This window comes from Delphinus delphis, chromosome 19 (assembly GCF_949987515.2).
Source record: "Delphinus delphis chromosome 19, mDelDel1.2, whole genome shotgun sequence".
In the NCBI taxonomy this organism is placed as follows: Eukaryota; Metazoa; Chordata; class Mammalia; order Artiodactyla; family Delphinidae; genus Delphinus; species Delphinus delphis.
Window position 1 is genome coordinate 48,854,235 of NC_082701.1, and position 18,280 is coordinate 48,872,514.

Consider the following 18,280-nt stretch of genomic DNA (forward strand, 5'->3'; position numbering starts at 1 on the left):
AAAAAAAAATAGAAAGCATTATAGATTTGGGTTCAATAGAAAGAATTTAAAAATAGTAAGAGATGCATAACTGTGGTATAGGCTGTCCAGTGGGATTTGGTTCAGGGAATTCCTGCCTGGAGGGGAGTTTGATCTAGTTAGTCTTCATGTCTCTTCCATCTCTGAGTCAGGACACAGGCCCACTTGCTGGTTCCTAGTTTTATGGCTGAGGAAAACTGAAATTTTTGGTTATGACAGCTTCATTTTTTTTCTTAATAAAACTAGAGATTGTCAACCTCATTATCTCTTTGAGTAATTGAAGTTTTTATAAGTTTTTAATGTGTGGTTTATAATCCACTCTTGGGGGAAAAATATTTTCAGATCGCATGGAAGAAGCTTTGGATCCAGATGAAGAGCGGAGAATCCGTGTCAGGAGGAAGGAGCAGGCAGTCCGTTCTGCCCGAATGCTCTACGTCCTCCAGCAGCAGGTGAGGAGGCTCAGGGACCGGGGACCTTCTCAGGGAATTCCTGTTTTCCTTTTGTCTCAGGAATATCAGCACCAGGTATCCTACATGAATTCTGATGTGTTTGTGAGGCCGAATTTCCTGAACACGTGGACAAATAATTCTGCTTCTCGTCCTCAGCCTTTATGTGTGTTTGTGTATTATGTGTATATGGCCAAACTCTTTATTTTATTTTTATCTTTTTAAAAAATTTTTATAATTTATTTTTGGCTGCCTTGGGTCTTTGTTGCTGCTCACAGGCTTACTCTAGTTGCTGCGAGCAGGGGCTACTCTTTGTTGCGGTGCACAGGCTTCTCATTGCGATGCCTTCTCTCTTTTTTTTTTATAAATTTATTTGTTTTATTTATTTACTTTTTAAAAATTTTTGGCTGTGTTGGGTCTTCGTTGCTGTGCATGGGCTTTCTTTAGTCGTGGTGAGTGCAGTCTCACCACGTGGTGAGTCTTCATTGTGGTGCGTGGGCTTCTCATTGCAGTGGCTTCTCTTCTTGCAGAGTGCCGGCTCTAGGCACACGGGCTTCACTAGTTGTGGTGCGCGGGCTCAGTAGTTTTGGCTTGTGGGCTCTAGAGTGCAGGTTCAGTAGTTGTGGCGCATGGGCTTAGTTGCTCCAAGGCATGTGGGATCTTCCCGGACCAGGGATCAAACCCGTGTCCCCTGCAATGGCAGGCGGATTCTTAACCACCATGCCACCAGGGAAGTCCCTGGCCAAACTCTTTAAATACTGGGGGATTTTTTGTTTTTGTTTTTGTTTTTTTCTTTACTTTTTGGGGTCATAGACTCTTGAGAATCTACTAAGAGCTATGTGTCCTTTCCCCAGAAAAAAATGCTTATACAGCCCATATTTTTGCAGATAAATTTAAGTGGATCAGTTACCCTGAAACCTGTGGTCCCCAGTAATGCACCTTATAGTCTTAGAGGATAGGGACCTTGTTAGTTTCCCATCTGTCTCATGTTTATTGTGTATTAGAAGCTTAGTAGATAGTAAATAGTTTAATTGTCTTTACTAAATAGTAAAGAGTGAAGAATGTGTTAAGTGTCTTTCAGGACACATGGAGTGGCCGATAAGCAGGCATTTACATTTTTTACATTGTGGATAGAATTTTTAAATGTTTGTTTTAACTTTATCGCCTTACTCATTAGTAAGCCTTGAACTCATTTCTGGCCACTTAGCTCACGTGTTAGCCTTATTGCTGAACCCGAAACTGGACTGTTTCATTTAAAAGATAATGCCTGAGTTAGATTTTGTTTTGTATTCTTGTTGGGTTCATTTTGTTTTTTACTCTGCGCTGCTGCCGTAAAGATTGTTCTGAATCATGAATCAGAGCTGTGCTTGAAAGGTTTGATTGGCTCGCCGTTACTTAGAGGGTGGAAGCTGAATTCTTTAGCCACAGCACTGAAGACATCCTGATCTGGCCCTCCTACCTTTCCAGAGTCACCTTCACCTTCACTCCTTCACGTTAAATTCCTCTTACATTGGGGACCAAGGGATGGAAGGTGAACCCTGTGCTCTAGTCATCATCTCGAACTGGAAACCAATAGCTACTTTGGGGGTGAATGAATGAAGAGCCTTGTTTCATTTTCAAGTGACTTGAATTAATAAGGGTTATATTTGGGACTTCCCTGGTGGCGCAGTGGTTAAGAATCCGTCTGCCAATGCAGGGGACACGGGTTCGAGCCCTGGTCCAGGAAGATCCCACATGCCGTGGAGCAACTAGGCCCGTGCACCACAACTACTGAGCCTGCGCTCTAGAGCACGCGAGCCACAACTACTGAACCCCTTGGACCTAGAGCCCGTGATTCACAACAAGAGAAGCCACTGCAATGAGAAGCCCACGCACCGCAACGCAGAGTAGCCCCTGCTCGCCACAGCTAGAGAAAGCACACAGCAACGAAGACCCAGCGCAGCCAAAAAATAAATAAATAAATTTATAAAAAATAATAATAATAATGGTTATATTTGGACAAGAGAAAATGTATCCTTTTCTACAGAAAAGATCAGTGGAAAGGTACGAAGTTTTCATTTCTCCCCCCTTTACAAAACAGGTTAAAGAAATCCAGGAAGAATTGGATAAATTGAGTCCACATAAAATTAAACATACTAAGAAGGTATGATGCAATTTAATTATGATTAATACTACTTATAAACTACATTTCCAGTATTTTGTTAGTATTATGTGTGGGTTCTCTGCACTAATATTATTTTCAGTGCTTGTAGAAACCTATTAGGGAGTGAGCATCTTACATATTCTGAATATGGGCTCATCTTCCAAGAAACAGGTTCTGAAAATAGATTTTTGTTGTTGCTCCTGGTATAAGAAACTGAGCATGAAAGGGAAAAGACTTTTTCATTAGAAAACCTTTAAGCTTTACAATTCCCTTTACTATGAAAAAGTTTTTACAGTAGAAGTTGTTCTTACATAGAAGATTGGCTATAAATGTTCGTAAGGGTTGGGTTAACGTTTAGAAGTTGTGAGTATTGAAATAACTCTCGCATCTCATTTATTGCCAGTCATGGGCAGTGTCCAGGCTGGCAGCTGCCCATCGAGGAGCCATTCGGGCCTTACAGATGTTTGTTACTCAGTTTACTGACCGGGTGGAGCACGCAGTTCCTATTTGGTGCAAGGAATTGGGCAGTCTCATCCGCCAGCTTTCACTCTGTTCTGCCAAGCTGGAGGCCAATTCTTCTGTCCCTGATGTGGTGATAGATATCCTGCAACAAACTGAGGTATGAAATTGACTCCGATTTTTGTTTAAAGTGCATTGTTTCTAAGCAGGGAAGTAATGTTTACCATTGCCTAATTTCATTGAGATTTGTGGAGAATACAAGACAAAGCTGGTACCTAGTAAATTCAAGCTTTGCAGAGGGCAGAAGAAGCACTTCATTTTAATTTTGTTTTTACAATCTAGTCTATATTGTATTTCATTGCTTTGAGAATTGGTGACTTGAGTCTAGAACACATAACAACTCTTAACCAGGTCCATTAATTAAACAGAATGTTCCATACCGTGACCAAAAGAACTTATTAGCATACAAAAGGAAAACAGTAACGCACTGTTTAGATTAGTGCTTAGATTAGAATATCAGTGTGCAATCTAGATAGATTTTTGAAAAAAAGAAACACAAAAATATATGGAAGCAGAGTCTAAAGTCTTGTGCTATGGCTAGAGACTTCTGGAAATCACAACCGGTATGTACTAGTCAGGAATGGATAGTGTTTTTAGTTTTATTGGTGACAAAGACAGCAAAAACACTGTGTCCTTAAATCTTTATAGTTCTTTGAAGTTTGTGGAGTGCTGTCATTTCATCCTTACTGCGTTGCTGTGATTTGCAATAGGTTTTATTACTTTTATTTTACAGATTAAAAAAAAAGGTCAGAGACATGACACAGTTACTTCTCTCGATAGCTGGAAATCCAATGCCTGTCTTCTGACTCCCATGCCACTGTTATTTCCACTGTGCCACACATTTTCATCCACAAATAAAAGGATGGCCTTTCTGTTAGTGTGACACAGTAAGCTGTTGGCTGTAGAGGAAGGATGCTGTAGTGGGAAGAGTTAGAGACTAAGTGACAGACCAGTTCTACCATTAACTAGCCCTTGATGATCTTTAAGTCCCCTTCTGCCTTTACAGTTTCATTATCCAACAAATATGTTTGTGATTTACGTTGGTTACATTCGTGTGTATAGAACTTACTATCAGGAATGTTATTGTCAAATGGAGACCTTTAGGTAGCATATCAAGTTATGTGGTGCTTTTTAAACTTATCCATAAGAAATATTTATTGGCCAGATGATTTCATTTAGAGGACGTATCTTGCTAATCCTAGAAAGGATCTCAAGAGATATAGTCCCTTTCCCAAATTTTGAGCGGAAGTGCCTTAACATAATGTTTCTTAAATATAATGTTTGTCTCCTCTACATTTGAAAATATTCAGTAGCACAAGAAATTTATTCTTTCTTGTTGATGTCTACGGCACCAACCCATAGCTTATTATTTTCTTATTGCCTTACTGTCATCTGAACTAAATGTCCCTGGCTGTGTTCAGTTGTCCTTAACTTGTACTGACTGGAGGGAGACTGGGCCCTTGCTGCCTGGTGACGAGTGGGTACTTGTTAGAGGACATACCTCTCTTAGAAGGGGTAGAGGGGCACAGATCTCCCCCGTTGTGGTAGATGAGTGACCAGAGCCACTGGGCATGGTAGGTTTCCTTTAGTTTATGAAGATGTGCATTAAATACAGTCTGTGTGCCCACTTAAAGGATAATTTAAGTTTATGAGGTTTTCATTGAGAATTAAAATGCTTATATAGCATATAGGATTATATTCTGAAGACTGTGGTTAGTTTTTAAAATAGGAATCCTTAATTTTAGAATTTGGATGCCGTTAAGAGTGTTCATATTCTTTATTTTTTTGCTATTGGTTTTAGTGAGCTAAACATGTAAAAGAACATGCAGAATTCTTTTATTAATTGGATTCCTAAATAACCAAGTTTTAAAATTAAGTGATGTTTCATTAACAATTAGAGATAGCCATTTAATAATGAGTTTCTCTGGAGTTCCCATTTTCAGTTTTATAATTGAGAAGTCAGACTTTTGTGAGATAAACTAAGAGAATGATTAACTGTTTCATGGCAGGCTTTGGAATCCCTCCTGGAAAAGACACTGTCACCAAAAAAGGCAAAGAAATGTTTCAGTGAAATTCAGAGCAGATTTCCTATTGGAAGCCAAAGGGCCTTAGAGAGATGGCGAAGTACATCACCAAAGAGTGAGAGGAGGCCCTTTGTAGCAAAGGAGGTATTTCCACAGGAAACAAGAGGACCTTCAGTGGCAAAGAAGCTTCTTGCTGGTATGTGTCCTAAAGTGTTTATTACAAGATACTTTATTCTTTGAAATTGTCTGGACTGTAACAGTTGCTCCCCTGGGTCAGGATTTAAAGCCTAGTCCACAGTAGGTGCACTTGAACTAGGATAAAGGAATAGCAGCCAAAATGCTTCCTTAGGCTGGAGGCCGGAGTATTTTTCCTTAGAGGAGGGTGGAGAAAGTAAAATTCCCTTTTCCTGCACCATAGCATTTGGGCTAACCAAAGTAAATCCCTGCAGAGCTGAAAGTTAGAACCCTGCTTTTTTTTTTTAAGTTTCTTTATTTACATTTTAACGATAGACATATACATATCTACACAAACACACGTTTGGTTGATACATATGATCTTTTTTTACGTAGGTAATAAATTCTCGTTATTCCAATAAGCAGAGTTGCAAGCTTACGTGGTGTGCACATTTAAACAGATACTGCCAGCTTGCCCTTGAAAATGGGCATGCAATTATGTTTTGTTTAGCAGTGACCATCAGTATGTATTTCCCCATATCCTTGCCAAGTACTTTATATAATGAAATATAAAAAATTTCCAGTCTCTTGGTGGAAAATGGTACCTTGCTGTTTTATATTGTGTTTCCCTGATTCCTAGTCAGGAAGGTTTTTCTTTCATGTGTTCCTTAGCCTTGTTTATTTCCTCTTCTGTGATTTATCTGTTCATATCCTTTGCCATCTCCCTGCTGGGTTCTGTCTTTTGCTTATGGGTATATAGAAGTTCTTTATATATTTTGGATCTTAATCCTTTTCTGGTTTACATGTATTGTAAATATTTTCTCTTAGACACTTACTTTTGAATTTTGTTTATGATATCTTTTCTGGCACAGAAGATTTTATTTTTATTATTTATTTTATTTACTTTTTTCAGCCGTGCCACGAGGCTTGCGGGATCTTACTTCTCTGACCAGGGCTTGACCCGGGACCCTGGCAGTGAAAGCACCAAGTCCTAACCTAACTGGACTGCCAGGGAATTCCCAGAAATTTTTAATTTTGTAGGCAAAATCATCATTCTTTCCTACATATTTTAATATTTTAAGAGGTAGTTCTTTCCTCTTTGTTGTTGTGCTTTTCAAAATTTTGCTGATGGTGATTGCTTATCTTCAGAGGAATTTAGAATGAGCTTGTCAAGTTCCATGAAAAGGGCTGTTGGGAGTTCGATTGGTATTACATTGAGTTCATAAATTAATTAGGAGAGGAATGACATCTTTACAATATGATCTATCAATTTATTCATGCCCCTTTTCCATCCCTTCAGTGGAATTTTATAACTTTCTGCATATGATAATCCCTGACGTAGGAATATATAGGAATTCCTAAATTTCTTGTTAGGTTGATTTCCAGTTTTTATTGCTATTGTGAATGGGATCTGTTTTTAAAATTCATTTTGAAATTGGTTATTGCTACTTATAGGAGAGCTGTTGGATTTGTACATTGCTCTTTTATCGGACACCTTGCTGAAATCTTTAATTTGTTATGGTACTGTATTTCATTGGTTCTAAGGTTTACATTTGAACATTTCTGAAATTGGGATGCATTCTTAAATTGATGATATCTTACAATTACTTGACGATATTTTAAAATTTCGTATTGGTACATAAAATAATGATATGTCTTATACTTGATACTTCAGATTTGATGAAATATGAGGTTTTGTTAACTTTTATGTATTTTTCCAGATAGATGAGCTCACTTAAGTTTTGCCTCTCTCTTTGCAATTTTTATACCTCTCTTTTTTCCTCTTTCTGCTTTATTGAATGGATTTTAATTCAGGGTAATATTGAATAATAGCTGCAATGGTGGACATCAACTCCCTGTGCGTGCCCCCCCCCTTACCAGTTTAAAGGGAATGCTTTTTCATATGTGATGCTGACTATTGATTTTTGGCAAATCTGCATATGAAAGTTAAGGAAATTTTCTTCTGTTCCTGTTTTGCTAAGAGATTTTCTTTTCCTCTTTTTTTTTCCTTCTTAAACTGACATATATACATTGATAGTATTTTAAAATAGTTTTAAGATTTTAATATTGAACTTTTTAATATGCCATTTATATCAGAGTGTGGATGAATCCAGTAAACTAGTTTTCCTTCTGTTAATTGAAGTGGAATGTACAGATAGAAAAGTGCACTATAAATTTACAACTCAGTTATCAGAAAACAAACATTTGTGTATGACCACCACCCAAGTCAAGAAATGGAACATCACAAGCACTAAGAAATCCCCCTAGACTCTCCTCTTCCAACCTCCTTCCCCAGCTTCTTCCCCTCTATTAACTATCACTGTGATTTTTAATGCTGTACTTTGGTTTTGCCTGATTTGGAACTTTATAAAAAATAGAATCACACAATTGGTATTTTCTTGTGACTGGCTTCGTCCACTTAACACTTTGTGAGATTCATCTGTTCTGTTTGTGTAGCTGTGATTTGTTTATGTTCATGGCTGTATTCCATTGTACGAATATATGGCCATTTATCTCTTCTGTTGTTTTAATCATTGGGTTTTTTCCAGTTTGGGGTGATTATAAGGGAAACTACTGTGATCGTTTTTATATATGTCTCTTGGTACATGTGTGCCTGTGTTTCTGTTGGGTTTATTCCCAGGAGTATAATTGTTAGGTCATCAGGGTATGTATTGGTTCAACTGTAATAAAGAGTTTTTTCAAAGTAGTTTTATCCTTTTATATTCCAACCAACCGTGTATGAGAACAGTTGCTACACATCCTTGCCAGCCCTTGTTATTAGTTTATAAAATTTTGGCGACCTGGTTGATGTGTAAGGCTGTCATTGTGGTTTTAGTTACGTTTTCTGGATGTTTAATGGTGAGTACTTCTTCATATATTTATTGGCCATTTACATGTCTTCTTTTGTGAAGTGCCAGTTCAAGTCTCTTGACCAGTCCTCCCTCCCTCTCTCTCTCCCTCTCTCTCATTTTCTATTCCCTTTTTTCCTTTCTCTCTCTCTCTCCTTTTCTTTATTGATTTGTAGGAGTTCTTCGTAGGAGTATTCTACATAGGACCCTTTCTCAGTTACCTGTGTTGTAAATATCCTCATAGAAATAAGATGTAGCTTGCTTTTAAATGTTGCCGAGGTGTGTTTTGATGGACAGAATTCTTAATTTCACTGTATTCCAATGTAGCAATCTTTTCTGTATAGGTTCTTTTTGGTGGTGGTTGTTTGTTTTTTGGTTTGTTTCTGGATCCTGTTTAAGAAGCTTTTCCTTATGCCAAAATTAAGAAACTATTTTCCTGTGTTGTTTCCTAAAGAAGGTTCATTTTCTTCCAGGTGGATATGTAGTTGAGCTAGCACTCTTTGTTGAAAATATTATTCTTTCCCCACAGTGGCACACAGTGGCGCTTTTGTCATAAGTTGTGTCCACATACGTGTGGGTCAGTTTCTGGGTCCTCTTTTCTCTTCCACTGGTTTATTTGTTGGTTCTTATGCTAGTGTACACTATCTTACTTAACTATTCTAAGTCTCGATATCTGGTAGAACAGCTTTTGTCACCTGTTCTTCCAGAATGTCTTGGCAAATCTTGACCCTTGGTATTTCCATAGAAATGTTAGGATCAGAATTTGTTAATTTTCATCCCCTCCCCCTCCAACAACAAACAACCTATTGGAATTTTGGTGAGGAATTGTTATGTTTACAATATTATATTTCCCAATCCACCAGCAGGGTATATATCCCTCCATTCATTTAGGTTGTCTTTAAATACTCTCAGTAACTTATAATGTGTGTGTGCATTTGTTCATCTTTATTTAGAATTATTCCTTGGTATTGCTATTTTCAGTGCTCTCAATGCTTTCAGTAAATGATATCTTTTTAAAAAGTTGATTTTTACTGAATATTGTGGATATACAGACATATGGTCAATTTTGTGTGTTGATCTTATATCTAGGAACCTTGATAACCTAATTTATTTCTAATAATTTATGGGCAGATTATTTGTGTTTTGCAATGTATATAGTCATGGCATCTATGAATATAACCATTGGTTTATTTCCTCCTTTCCAGTCTTTATTCCTTTTATTTCTTTTTCTTCTATGGTTTTCTGGTTTTATTTACTTGATCTGTAGATGACTGATATAAAGGTATGTTAAAGTCTCTTGAGACTTTTAAAATTTCTCTTTGTATTTCTATTCATTTTTGTTTTGTACATTTTGAAGTTGTGCTGTTAGATGCATAAGCGTTCCTTACTGATAAATGGTGTGTGTGTGTGTGTGTGTGTGTGTGTGTGTGTGTGTGTGTGTGTGTGTGTGTGTGTGTGTGTGTGTGTGTGTGTGTGTGTGTGTGTGTGTGTGTGTGTGTGTGTGTGTGTGTGATACGCGGGCCTCTCACTGTTGTGGCCTCTCCCGTTGCGGAGCACAGGCTCCGGACGTGCAGGCTCAGCGGCCATGGCTCACGGGCCCAGCCGCTCCGCAGCATGTGGGATCTTCCCGGACCGGGGCACGAACCCGCGTTCCCTGCATCGGCAGGCGGGCTCTCAACCACTGCGCCACCAGGGAAGCCCTGATAAATCTTTTTTCTGTGGATTTTGTATGTTATTATTAAATATCTCTCTTTGCCTTTTTAACGTCATTCGCTTTGGATTCTGTTTTGTTTGATATTAATATTGTTTCATCTACCTAACTTGTTTGACATTTACCTAGAATAACATTTTCCATCCCTTTATGTTCAGTTTTTCTTCGCTGTTTTATTTTAAGAATGTCTCTTGTAAATAGTTTATTGTTGGTGTTTTTAACCCTGTTGTAGAGTTCTATATTTAACCTACTTACATTTACTGAGATTAATAGCACCTTTGAACTTCTTTCTACCTTATTTTTTGTTTTCCACTTGCCACTTTTTTTTTCTTTGTTGTAATTTATTATGTTAATCAAGTTCTTGTTTCATTTTGTTTCCTCTACTGATTTGAAAGTTATATATCCGTCTGGTTTTCATTTATGTCTCAGTCTAAACTAATTCTGTGGAAATCTGTAGCTTAATGCACTGCCTCTATCATGAATGTAACAAAACCTAACTTACTCAGTTACTATTAGATATTTACTCACTGTAATGTGGTATTCTGTTCCCTTCATTGGTAGACAGGTAGAACTAGTATGGCACCTTCTTTCTAACCAGAAGGCTGCCTTTGCCAGCCTTTCCCTCAGGACAGGTGTGATGTGTATTTGCCGCTGTATCCTCTGTGGTAGCCCCAAGGCTGACACATAGTTAGGCATTTAAATGAGTGACTGTGAAGAAGTGAAATAGAACAAGAAAAGGCCTCTGAGCTGCAAATCACAGTAACCTGAGATCTGGGTGCTCCTTTATGATACTCTGGAGGGAATGTGGTGAACTTTCCAGGCCTGCACACAGAGATATGTTCCCTAAATGAGTTAAAAGATGAGAGGCGCCCATAACTGAGTTGTGAAAGATGAGGACCAGATTCAGAGAGAGAAGTTGGGAAACCTGCTAATATAAAACTCACTGTAGGCACCAATGTGGGAAAGCAGGAAGACAGACCACAGTGTGAAAAACGGGGACCAGAAAGACCTCACTCTAGTCCCAGCTCCGCCAGTTTGTGATCCTGGGTTGATGACTTAATCTCTCTGAACCTTCATTTTTTCATCTGTGAGTGGGGATAATACAGGCATACCTTATTTTTTTGTGCTTCACTTTATTGTGCTTCACAGATACTGTGATTTTACAAATTGAAGGTTTGTGGCAACCCTGCCTTGTCAGGTGATGGTTAGCATTTTTTAGTGATACAGTATTTTTTAATTAAGGTATATACATTTTTTAAAGACATAAGGCTATTGCACACTTAATCGACTACATACTACATAGTGTAAACATAACTTTTATATGCACTGGGAAACCAAAACATTTGTGTGGCTTGCTTTATTGTGATATTTGCTCTATTTTGGTGGTCTGGAACCGAACCTTCAAGATGTCTCAGGTACGCCTGTGGTCCTTATCCGATGTAACTGACTTAGTTGTTGTAAGTAGCAAATTAGATAATTCATCAAGAAATAAGAGAGCTTCAGTTATCTGGAAAATGTGTTTATGTGGAACAGCTCCGTAGTTCCTGACAGGGCAGAATGAATGGGCCTTGCCCTGGACTGAGAGAGTCAGAAGATGTGACTCTGCTGCTTGCTGACCTTGTGACCTTGAGTAAAGCACTTAACTGTTACTTCCTCATCTGAAAAACCGTAGTAATCATTATTGCCCCACCTGCTCTGTGTGTCATGGTGAGCCTCAAATATGAATGCGAATTATGTTAGATACTGAAAATGTGTGCAGATGTCAGGGCAGGTCATAAAATCACTGTCGTTATCATCATTACAAATTGAGGTATTATGGTTAGCTACTTTGCAAATTTAATACAGTTGCTCATGGGGAAGGATATGGTAGCCCCCTTATTTATTTTATTGGTATTTTTTTGGTCTTTATAATCTGGATTTCAGAAGGTTGCAGTTTCTGTTTCTGTTTTAGATCTCACTCTACCTAATACCTCCATTCTGAGTTCCTAAGGTCCCTTCTTCCCAACGCCCCCCCCAAAAGTCATAGGGAGCCACTTGGGTGGAAAACCCCGTCTTTTCAGTTGGGATATATGTGTGAGCCTGACTTGATCTTGTGATTTATATAATTGTTGGCTGGCGTGTTTCTTTAGCAGCTTCTGAAATGTTCTTGCAGTGGTTGATTGCATTAGTATAACTTGTCAGATGTAAGGATGCTGGTTCCCTCCCCATCACCAGCAATGTCCTCAAACTCAGCTGCCCCTGGAACTTGTACTACATTTGCAGTTGATTTATGCAAGTCAGAACTGAAAAGGCATCAGGACCTAGAGGTCAGAGTTGCCTTGCTATATGTAAACTTGGGGATTAATAAGTTTTAGACTGAGGATTTCGTCTAAGCATTCTTTCCTTCCAATTTATGTATCCTTGCAGCATAACTTCCATGACCTTGAAAAGTACCAGATTAAAAAAGTGGTGCAAGGAGAATCTGGCCTTTGGCTGGATTAAAGTAGTCTAAATGTAGTTTAGACTACTCTTAAAGTAGTTAAAGTAGTCTAAATGTAGTTTTCCTTTTATTATGAAATATTTAAAATATATAGAAAAAGAATGAAAATAATAAATACCTGTATATCTACTAGCCAAATTTAACAAACTTTAACATTTTTGTTTTATTCGCTTCAGAATTTTTTTTGGAAATAAAATATGACAGCTACAGCTGAAGTGCCTTTTATATTTCTCTCCCCATTCTATACCCCTCCCTCCCTCCCTCACCAGAGGTTACTCTTGTTATTATAATATGGACCTGCCCTGTTTTTATACTTGTACTGCTTATGTCTCTATCCATAAACACTATAAAGTATTGTTTCATATGCTATGCGTTTCATGTCAGTGATATCTTACAAATGCAACATTTGCAGTTTGCTTTCCCCTCCACTTACGTTTGTAAGACTTGTTCATATTTATACATGAATTCTAATTTATTAATTCAACCACTGGATAGGTTTCCCTTGTATGAATATACCATAGTTTATTCTCAGTTCTTATTGATGGACATTTGGGTCGTTTCCACTTTTTTGCTGTTACAAACACTGATGAAGTGAATATCTGTGTTCATGTCTTCCTGTGTAAGCGTGAGGGTTCCTCTAGGCTGAGCCTGTGCCCAGGAGTGAAACTGCTGGGTGACAGTGTGGGTGAGGCTTCAAGTAGCTGTGCCAGTTTACTCCTGCACTAGTAGCTTGTGAGAGCACTTGTTTTTCTACATCCTTGTTTATACGTGGTATTGTCACACTAAAAATTCCCCCCTAATCCGATGGGTGTGAAATGGTACCTCATTGTCTTAATTTCAGTTTTTCTGATTAGTGATGATCATCTTTTCATGTTTTTATTGACGGTTCAGATTTTCTCTCTCAATTGCCGTTTTCTATCCTTTGCCTGTTTCTCTGTTGGATTGTTGGTTTTTCCTACAGATTCATAGGCGTTCTTTACATATTCTGTATATTAAGCTTATATTAGTTATATGCATTACAGAGATGTACTTCCAGACTCTGGCTTGTCTGTGACTTTATGGTGTCTTTTTGTCAAAAGGAAGTTGTAGTTTCATGTAATTAAGTTTAAATATGTTAACATTATTTGACTTTAAGAAAGCCTTTTCTGCCCTGATGTCATAATCATATTCTCCTATATTTTCTTCTAAAATCTTTAAAGTTTTCCTTTCACATTTAGGGCTTTGTTCCATTTATAATATAAGCGTTCAGTTTGAGGCAAGGATCCTCACGCTGAACAGTTAAATTTTTATTTTGTTACCTGTGGATACTAATAATTTCAGCACTATTTATTGAACAATCCAGTTCATATTCACTGATTTGTCATACTGCCTTTGTCATATCCATCCTGTTTCATTGGTTTCTGCCTCTTCCTGTATCGCTCCCACACTGCCTTCATTATTACAGCTTTATCACGAACACTTGATCTCTGGGAAAATAAGACTCCCACCCCTGCCCTATTCCCCACTTTTTTGTTCTTCAGAATTATTTGGGCTATCTTGGGATTTTACACTTCATAAGAATTTTAGCATTAACCTGTTTAGATCCCCAGAAAAATCTGTTGGGATTTTAATTGAACTTGCATTTGAAATTGTAGATCACTTTGAGGAGAATTGACAGCTTTACAGTATTTTTTCATTCATGAATACAGTTAATCCAAATTTTCTTTCATGTCCTTTAAAATACCTTTGAATATTTTCTGTAAAAGTCTTGTACACCTTTCATTAGATTTCTTCCTTAGTGCCTTACAGTTTAGTTGCTAATGTTAATGGCGTATTTTTTCTTTTATGTTTTCTCTAATTAGTTATTTTGATGTGTGGGAATGATATTGACTTTTGTATATTTTTCTTCTTTTATCCAGAAACCTTGCTGAACTCTGTTCTTAGTTGTAATTGCTTATCTGTAGATTCTCTTGGATTTTTTTTCTATGTAGGAAATATCTCATCTTCAAATAAAGACAGTTTTACTTTCTTTTCCACTGCAGGTTGTATGTCATGTATGGAGTTCAGACTTTATTCTCTATCAACTTAGGAGCCATTGAAGGTTTTGAGAAGTGATATTTAAATATTTACATTGAAAAAAATAATTATGGTAGCCAGGAGAAGGTGTGATTGAAGATGAAGAAGGGGTCAGTTAGAAGATGCTATTGTTACAGTCACAGGATATTGCAAGCCTGACCTTGGGTAGTGGCAGAAGGGAAGGAAGGACAAGACATATTTAAGAACTGGGATCTGAGGGACCGGGTGAATAAGTAAATGTGGGAGGTGAGATTCAGGGAGTCAGCCATGGCACTTAGGTTTCTGCTTGTAGAACTGCAGTAGGAGTCATAGGATTAGGAGCAACTTGGACAGCAAAACACCTCAGTTTTTAACAGGGTATTATTGTGAGCTTATCTGTCTCTAGATAATCACTCTCACTTGATTTGAACAGCATTTCCCTCAATTTGTCCTTCTGAAATCTCCATGTAGATAAGTATCAACCTGATATAGAGCTTCCAGTGACCCAGAGGTTGGAAAACGAGCTTGATGTATTAGATGCGGATATCCTTCCGGAAGAAGCTCCATCTGTTGTAGACCAAAATGCGAACTTCAAAGAAGAGGCATTAGCCCTGGCAAAAACAAGAGCAGGGAAAAAGAAGCTTGTGACTGAGAATGTGCCACCCTTTAGGAAGAAAGACACTGTGGCACCGGCAAGACTCCAGCAAGTATGAAATCACTCCTTTCTTCTGGCCCATTTGTATTAATCTGACATTGTCCAAGGTCACACAGGCTGGTAAGAGGTGGAGCTAGGATTTGAGTTCTCAAGCCTTTGAATGCCAGAGCCCTTGAGTCCAACTATCTAAACTAAGCTTAGCTCCAGGTCATTTTTATCTTTTAACAAAAAACAACAAGTTTTAATACTGTTACTAAGGGCAGGGCATTCTTTCTTGTCCTGGTTTAATTAGAGCCTAACTGTTTTGACACCAAGGTCTTCACTGGGTAGGCTATTTTAAAATTCAGGTTTTTTCTGCTTCTGATTTGGAAGTGTGAAATTTGAGGGGATTAAGATTTCCTGCTAAAGATAAATATCGATAAATATTTGATATTGAAAGGCATCTTAGGGTGAGTACTTTCTAATATGGCTTTGGGAGCCAGCTGGCTTGAAAGTACATTATATTTTAAGCTTCTATCTAAAAGTTAACTTAAGGCCCTACCAGTGGAGAACTGGCCACAAGACCACCTCCTAGTCTAAATACCCTTAATGTAGTTACTTCCGTCTGATGGGTTGTCCAGAGGCTTATGTAGCAAACCTGCATATTGTCAGGTGATCCCCGAAAAAGGATATTGGCAATTATCACCTGTTACTGAGAGATCATGGATTAAGATCGTCTTTATTCCTTTTCAAACAAACTCTTAAGGGGGGTCATTGGGAAATCAGGATTCAGCCTGTGTAAATTCAGCCTGGTGCTCTCCTCCGAGGCAGCCTCATCCTCTACAGTGTTTTACAGTAGCCATTCTGTTTAGATGGCGTGTGCCTTTCTGCCTCCACCATCGTGCTCCTCCTCCATTAGCCCTTTTAATCTTCTAGAAATTCGTGAACACATTAGCTCCCATTTTACAGATGGGAAGCCTAAGACTCAGAGATGCGTTTTAACCAAGAATGTTTTACAATTTACCTCTTTTGTTTAGTTAGGAAAAATTATTTTTAAAAAAATAATATATATATATATATATAAAGACGGCCAAGCCAGGGATTCCAGTTTTATGCCTCCACCCCTCTCCCCACAACCAAAGTTGTTTCAGTGTAATTTGTACCCTCCCCAAATTTCTGCTACAGTGCTTTCCACTTAGGTTTTTGCTGAATGGGTGTATGAACATCATAGGGCCATTTGAAGCTTCAGTAAGCCAGAGGTTACAGCCAGTTTCTTTGATATCCGTTTGGCTTTATAATTCATAGTTATCTCTTGCAGGGACTCCACAAAGCTGAAAAAAGTAGACCACCCCAATCTTACAGCAAAAGCAGGTTGCAACGGACAACAGTCTCCTCCAGGTTAAAAATGAACCAGCAGCCTGTGAAGGACCATAAGGCTCCTTGGATACCTCCAAACCCCACATCCCCACTGGCATCTCCTAAATGGTATGTAAAAATTCACGGAACCATTTGGGTATTTGACTTTATTTTCCTCCACAGATCAAAGGCGACCTACTCCTTAGAGCAAATAAAGCAGCATCCTTAGTTCCCATTAAGGAGAAAAGCTTATTTGGATGAGTAATAGATACATGAGACATTTTTTGCTAGAAGCCTATTGGTTCCTCTTTCCTACCTGGCTATGGGTAGAGTAACTCCCACGGGTCACCCCAATACCCTGTGGACATGTTCACCGTATGGAGGATCATGGGCTGCCCTTCACTTGTCTCTTCACCCAGTGGATCCTAGTTACTTGAGGCCAGGAACTGTGCCTTCCTTATATCTGAATGTACAGTGCCTGATGTAGTAAATCTTAGTAGACATCTAGTAAATCTTTGCTGAATGAATGAATATTTAAAAATAATTCCTATTCCAAGTCAAGACAATATGAATTATAAAACCATGCAAATCTCATAGGCACTGTCCTGACCGCAGGGGACAGTTAGGATAATGCTGACGTTACTGCCTTGTCACCCTCACTCAGCACATGGAGAATGAGGACCCGCCATTCCACGGAGCTGGGGAGAAGGCATTGTCCTTCAGGGGCTGCAGAGTCCAGTTAGGTGGAAGTAGTCTTTGGGGAATTGGTTAAAAGTGAAGGGGAGGACTTCCCTGGTGGCGCAGTGGTTAAGAATCCGCCTGCCAATGCAGGGGCACGGGTTCGAGCCCTGGTCAGGGAAGATCCCACATGCCGCGGAACAACTAAGCCCATGTGCCACAACTACTGAAGCCCGCACGCCTAGAGCCCGTGCTCCGCAACAAGAGAAGCCACCTCAACAAGAAGCCTGCGCACTACAATGAAGAGTAGCCCCCACTTGCCACAACTAGAGCAAGCCCGTGCGTAGCAACGAAGACCCAATGCAGCCAAAAATAAATAAATAAATTTATAGAATATATATATAGAAAAAAAAATTTAAAAGTGAAGGGGAGCGTGTATACTGTGGGACAGTGGTTCTCAAAAGCACAATGGAAAGGGCCAGGAGGTAGGACAGTAAAAGGAAGGCAGCCAAAAGTAGTAATGGGGGGAGGAGAACAAGTGAGAAGATAGGTGACTTGAAGGGTTCAGCTTTTAAGAGGCGGGCAGGAGACACGGTGAGAAGCCTGGTGGGATGGAGTCCCCGAAGACTCTGAATGACTGTGAACGGATGGTTATGCTTATTCCTCGACTCTCACTTTAAAGCTGAAGAAACAGTGTCCAGCGAATCTAATGTCTTGCTTATATAGCAGAGCTGGGACTAAAATCAGGTCTTCTGATTTCACAGTGCATGTGCTTTTTTGCTTTTGTTTCTCTGCTCTAAATTCTTTGTTTTTGGGGAATTCCCTGGCAGTCCAGTTGTTAGGACTCCGTGCTTCCACTGCAGGGGGCATGGGTTCGATCCCTGGTTGGGGAACTAGGATCTCGCATGCCACCCAACGTGGCAAAAAAAAAAAAAAAAAAATCTGTATTTTTATATACGTGTTAGTATAGAGATGTGAATTCAGTTGTAAGCTCATAAAAACAGCAGTTGTTTGGAGTTTATATTGCAAACCAAATATACAGTGGACTGTCTTCTAGAGTGTATGTGTGGTCGGTGGGGGAGGGGAGGGCATAAGGCTTACGGGCTCAAAGTGCTGTATTAGGCCTCATAAAGGCACAAAGTTGCTATGTAACGTGGAATGTAATCAGTGACCCAAAGCTATATATTAAAACAGGGTTCTGTTGAGGTTCACCCA

General features: G+C 38.9%; 1 protein-coding gene across 6 annotated transcripts in view; it reads left to right on the top strand.

Moving 5' to 3' along the window:
- Window positions 1-18,280, top strand: part of KIAA0753 (KIAA0753 ortholog) — a 60,535-nt gene that overhangs the window by 14,548 nt on the left and 27,707 nt on the right. For 5 of the 6 annotated variants that reach the window (XR_009516916.1, XM_059996678.1, XM_059996677.1 and 2 more), the window contains 6 exons: window positions 361-467; window positions 2,545-2,607; window positions 3,011-3,226; window positions 5,136-5,346; window positions 14,869-15,104; window positions 16,350-16,516. Coding sequence is in view for 5 of the 6 variants with exons in the window: in XM_059996678.1 (XP_059852661.1) it covers window positions 361-467; window positions 2,545-2,607; window positions 3,011-3,226; window positions 5,136-5,346; window positions 14,869-15,104; window positions 16,350-16,516 (1,000 nt within the window). In the remaining variant the exon portion in view is untranslated. Of the gene's footprint in view, window positions 1-360; window positions 468-2,365; window positions 2,508-2,544; window positions 2,608-3,010; window positions 3,227-5,135; window positions 5,347-14,868; window positions 15,105-16,349; window positions 16,517-18,280 lie in introns of those variants that run through there. The other variant, XM_059996680.1, reaches the window with a different exon arrangement.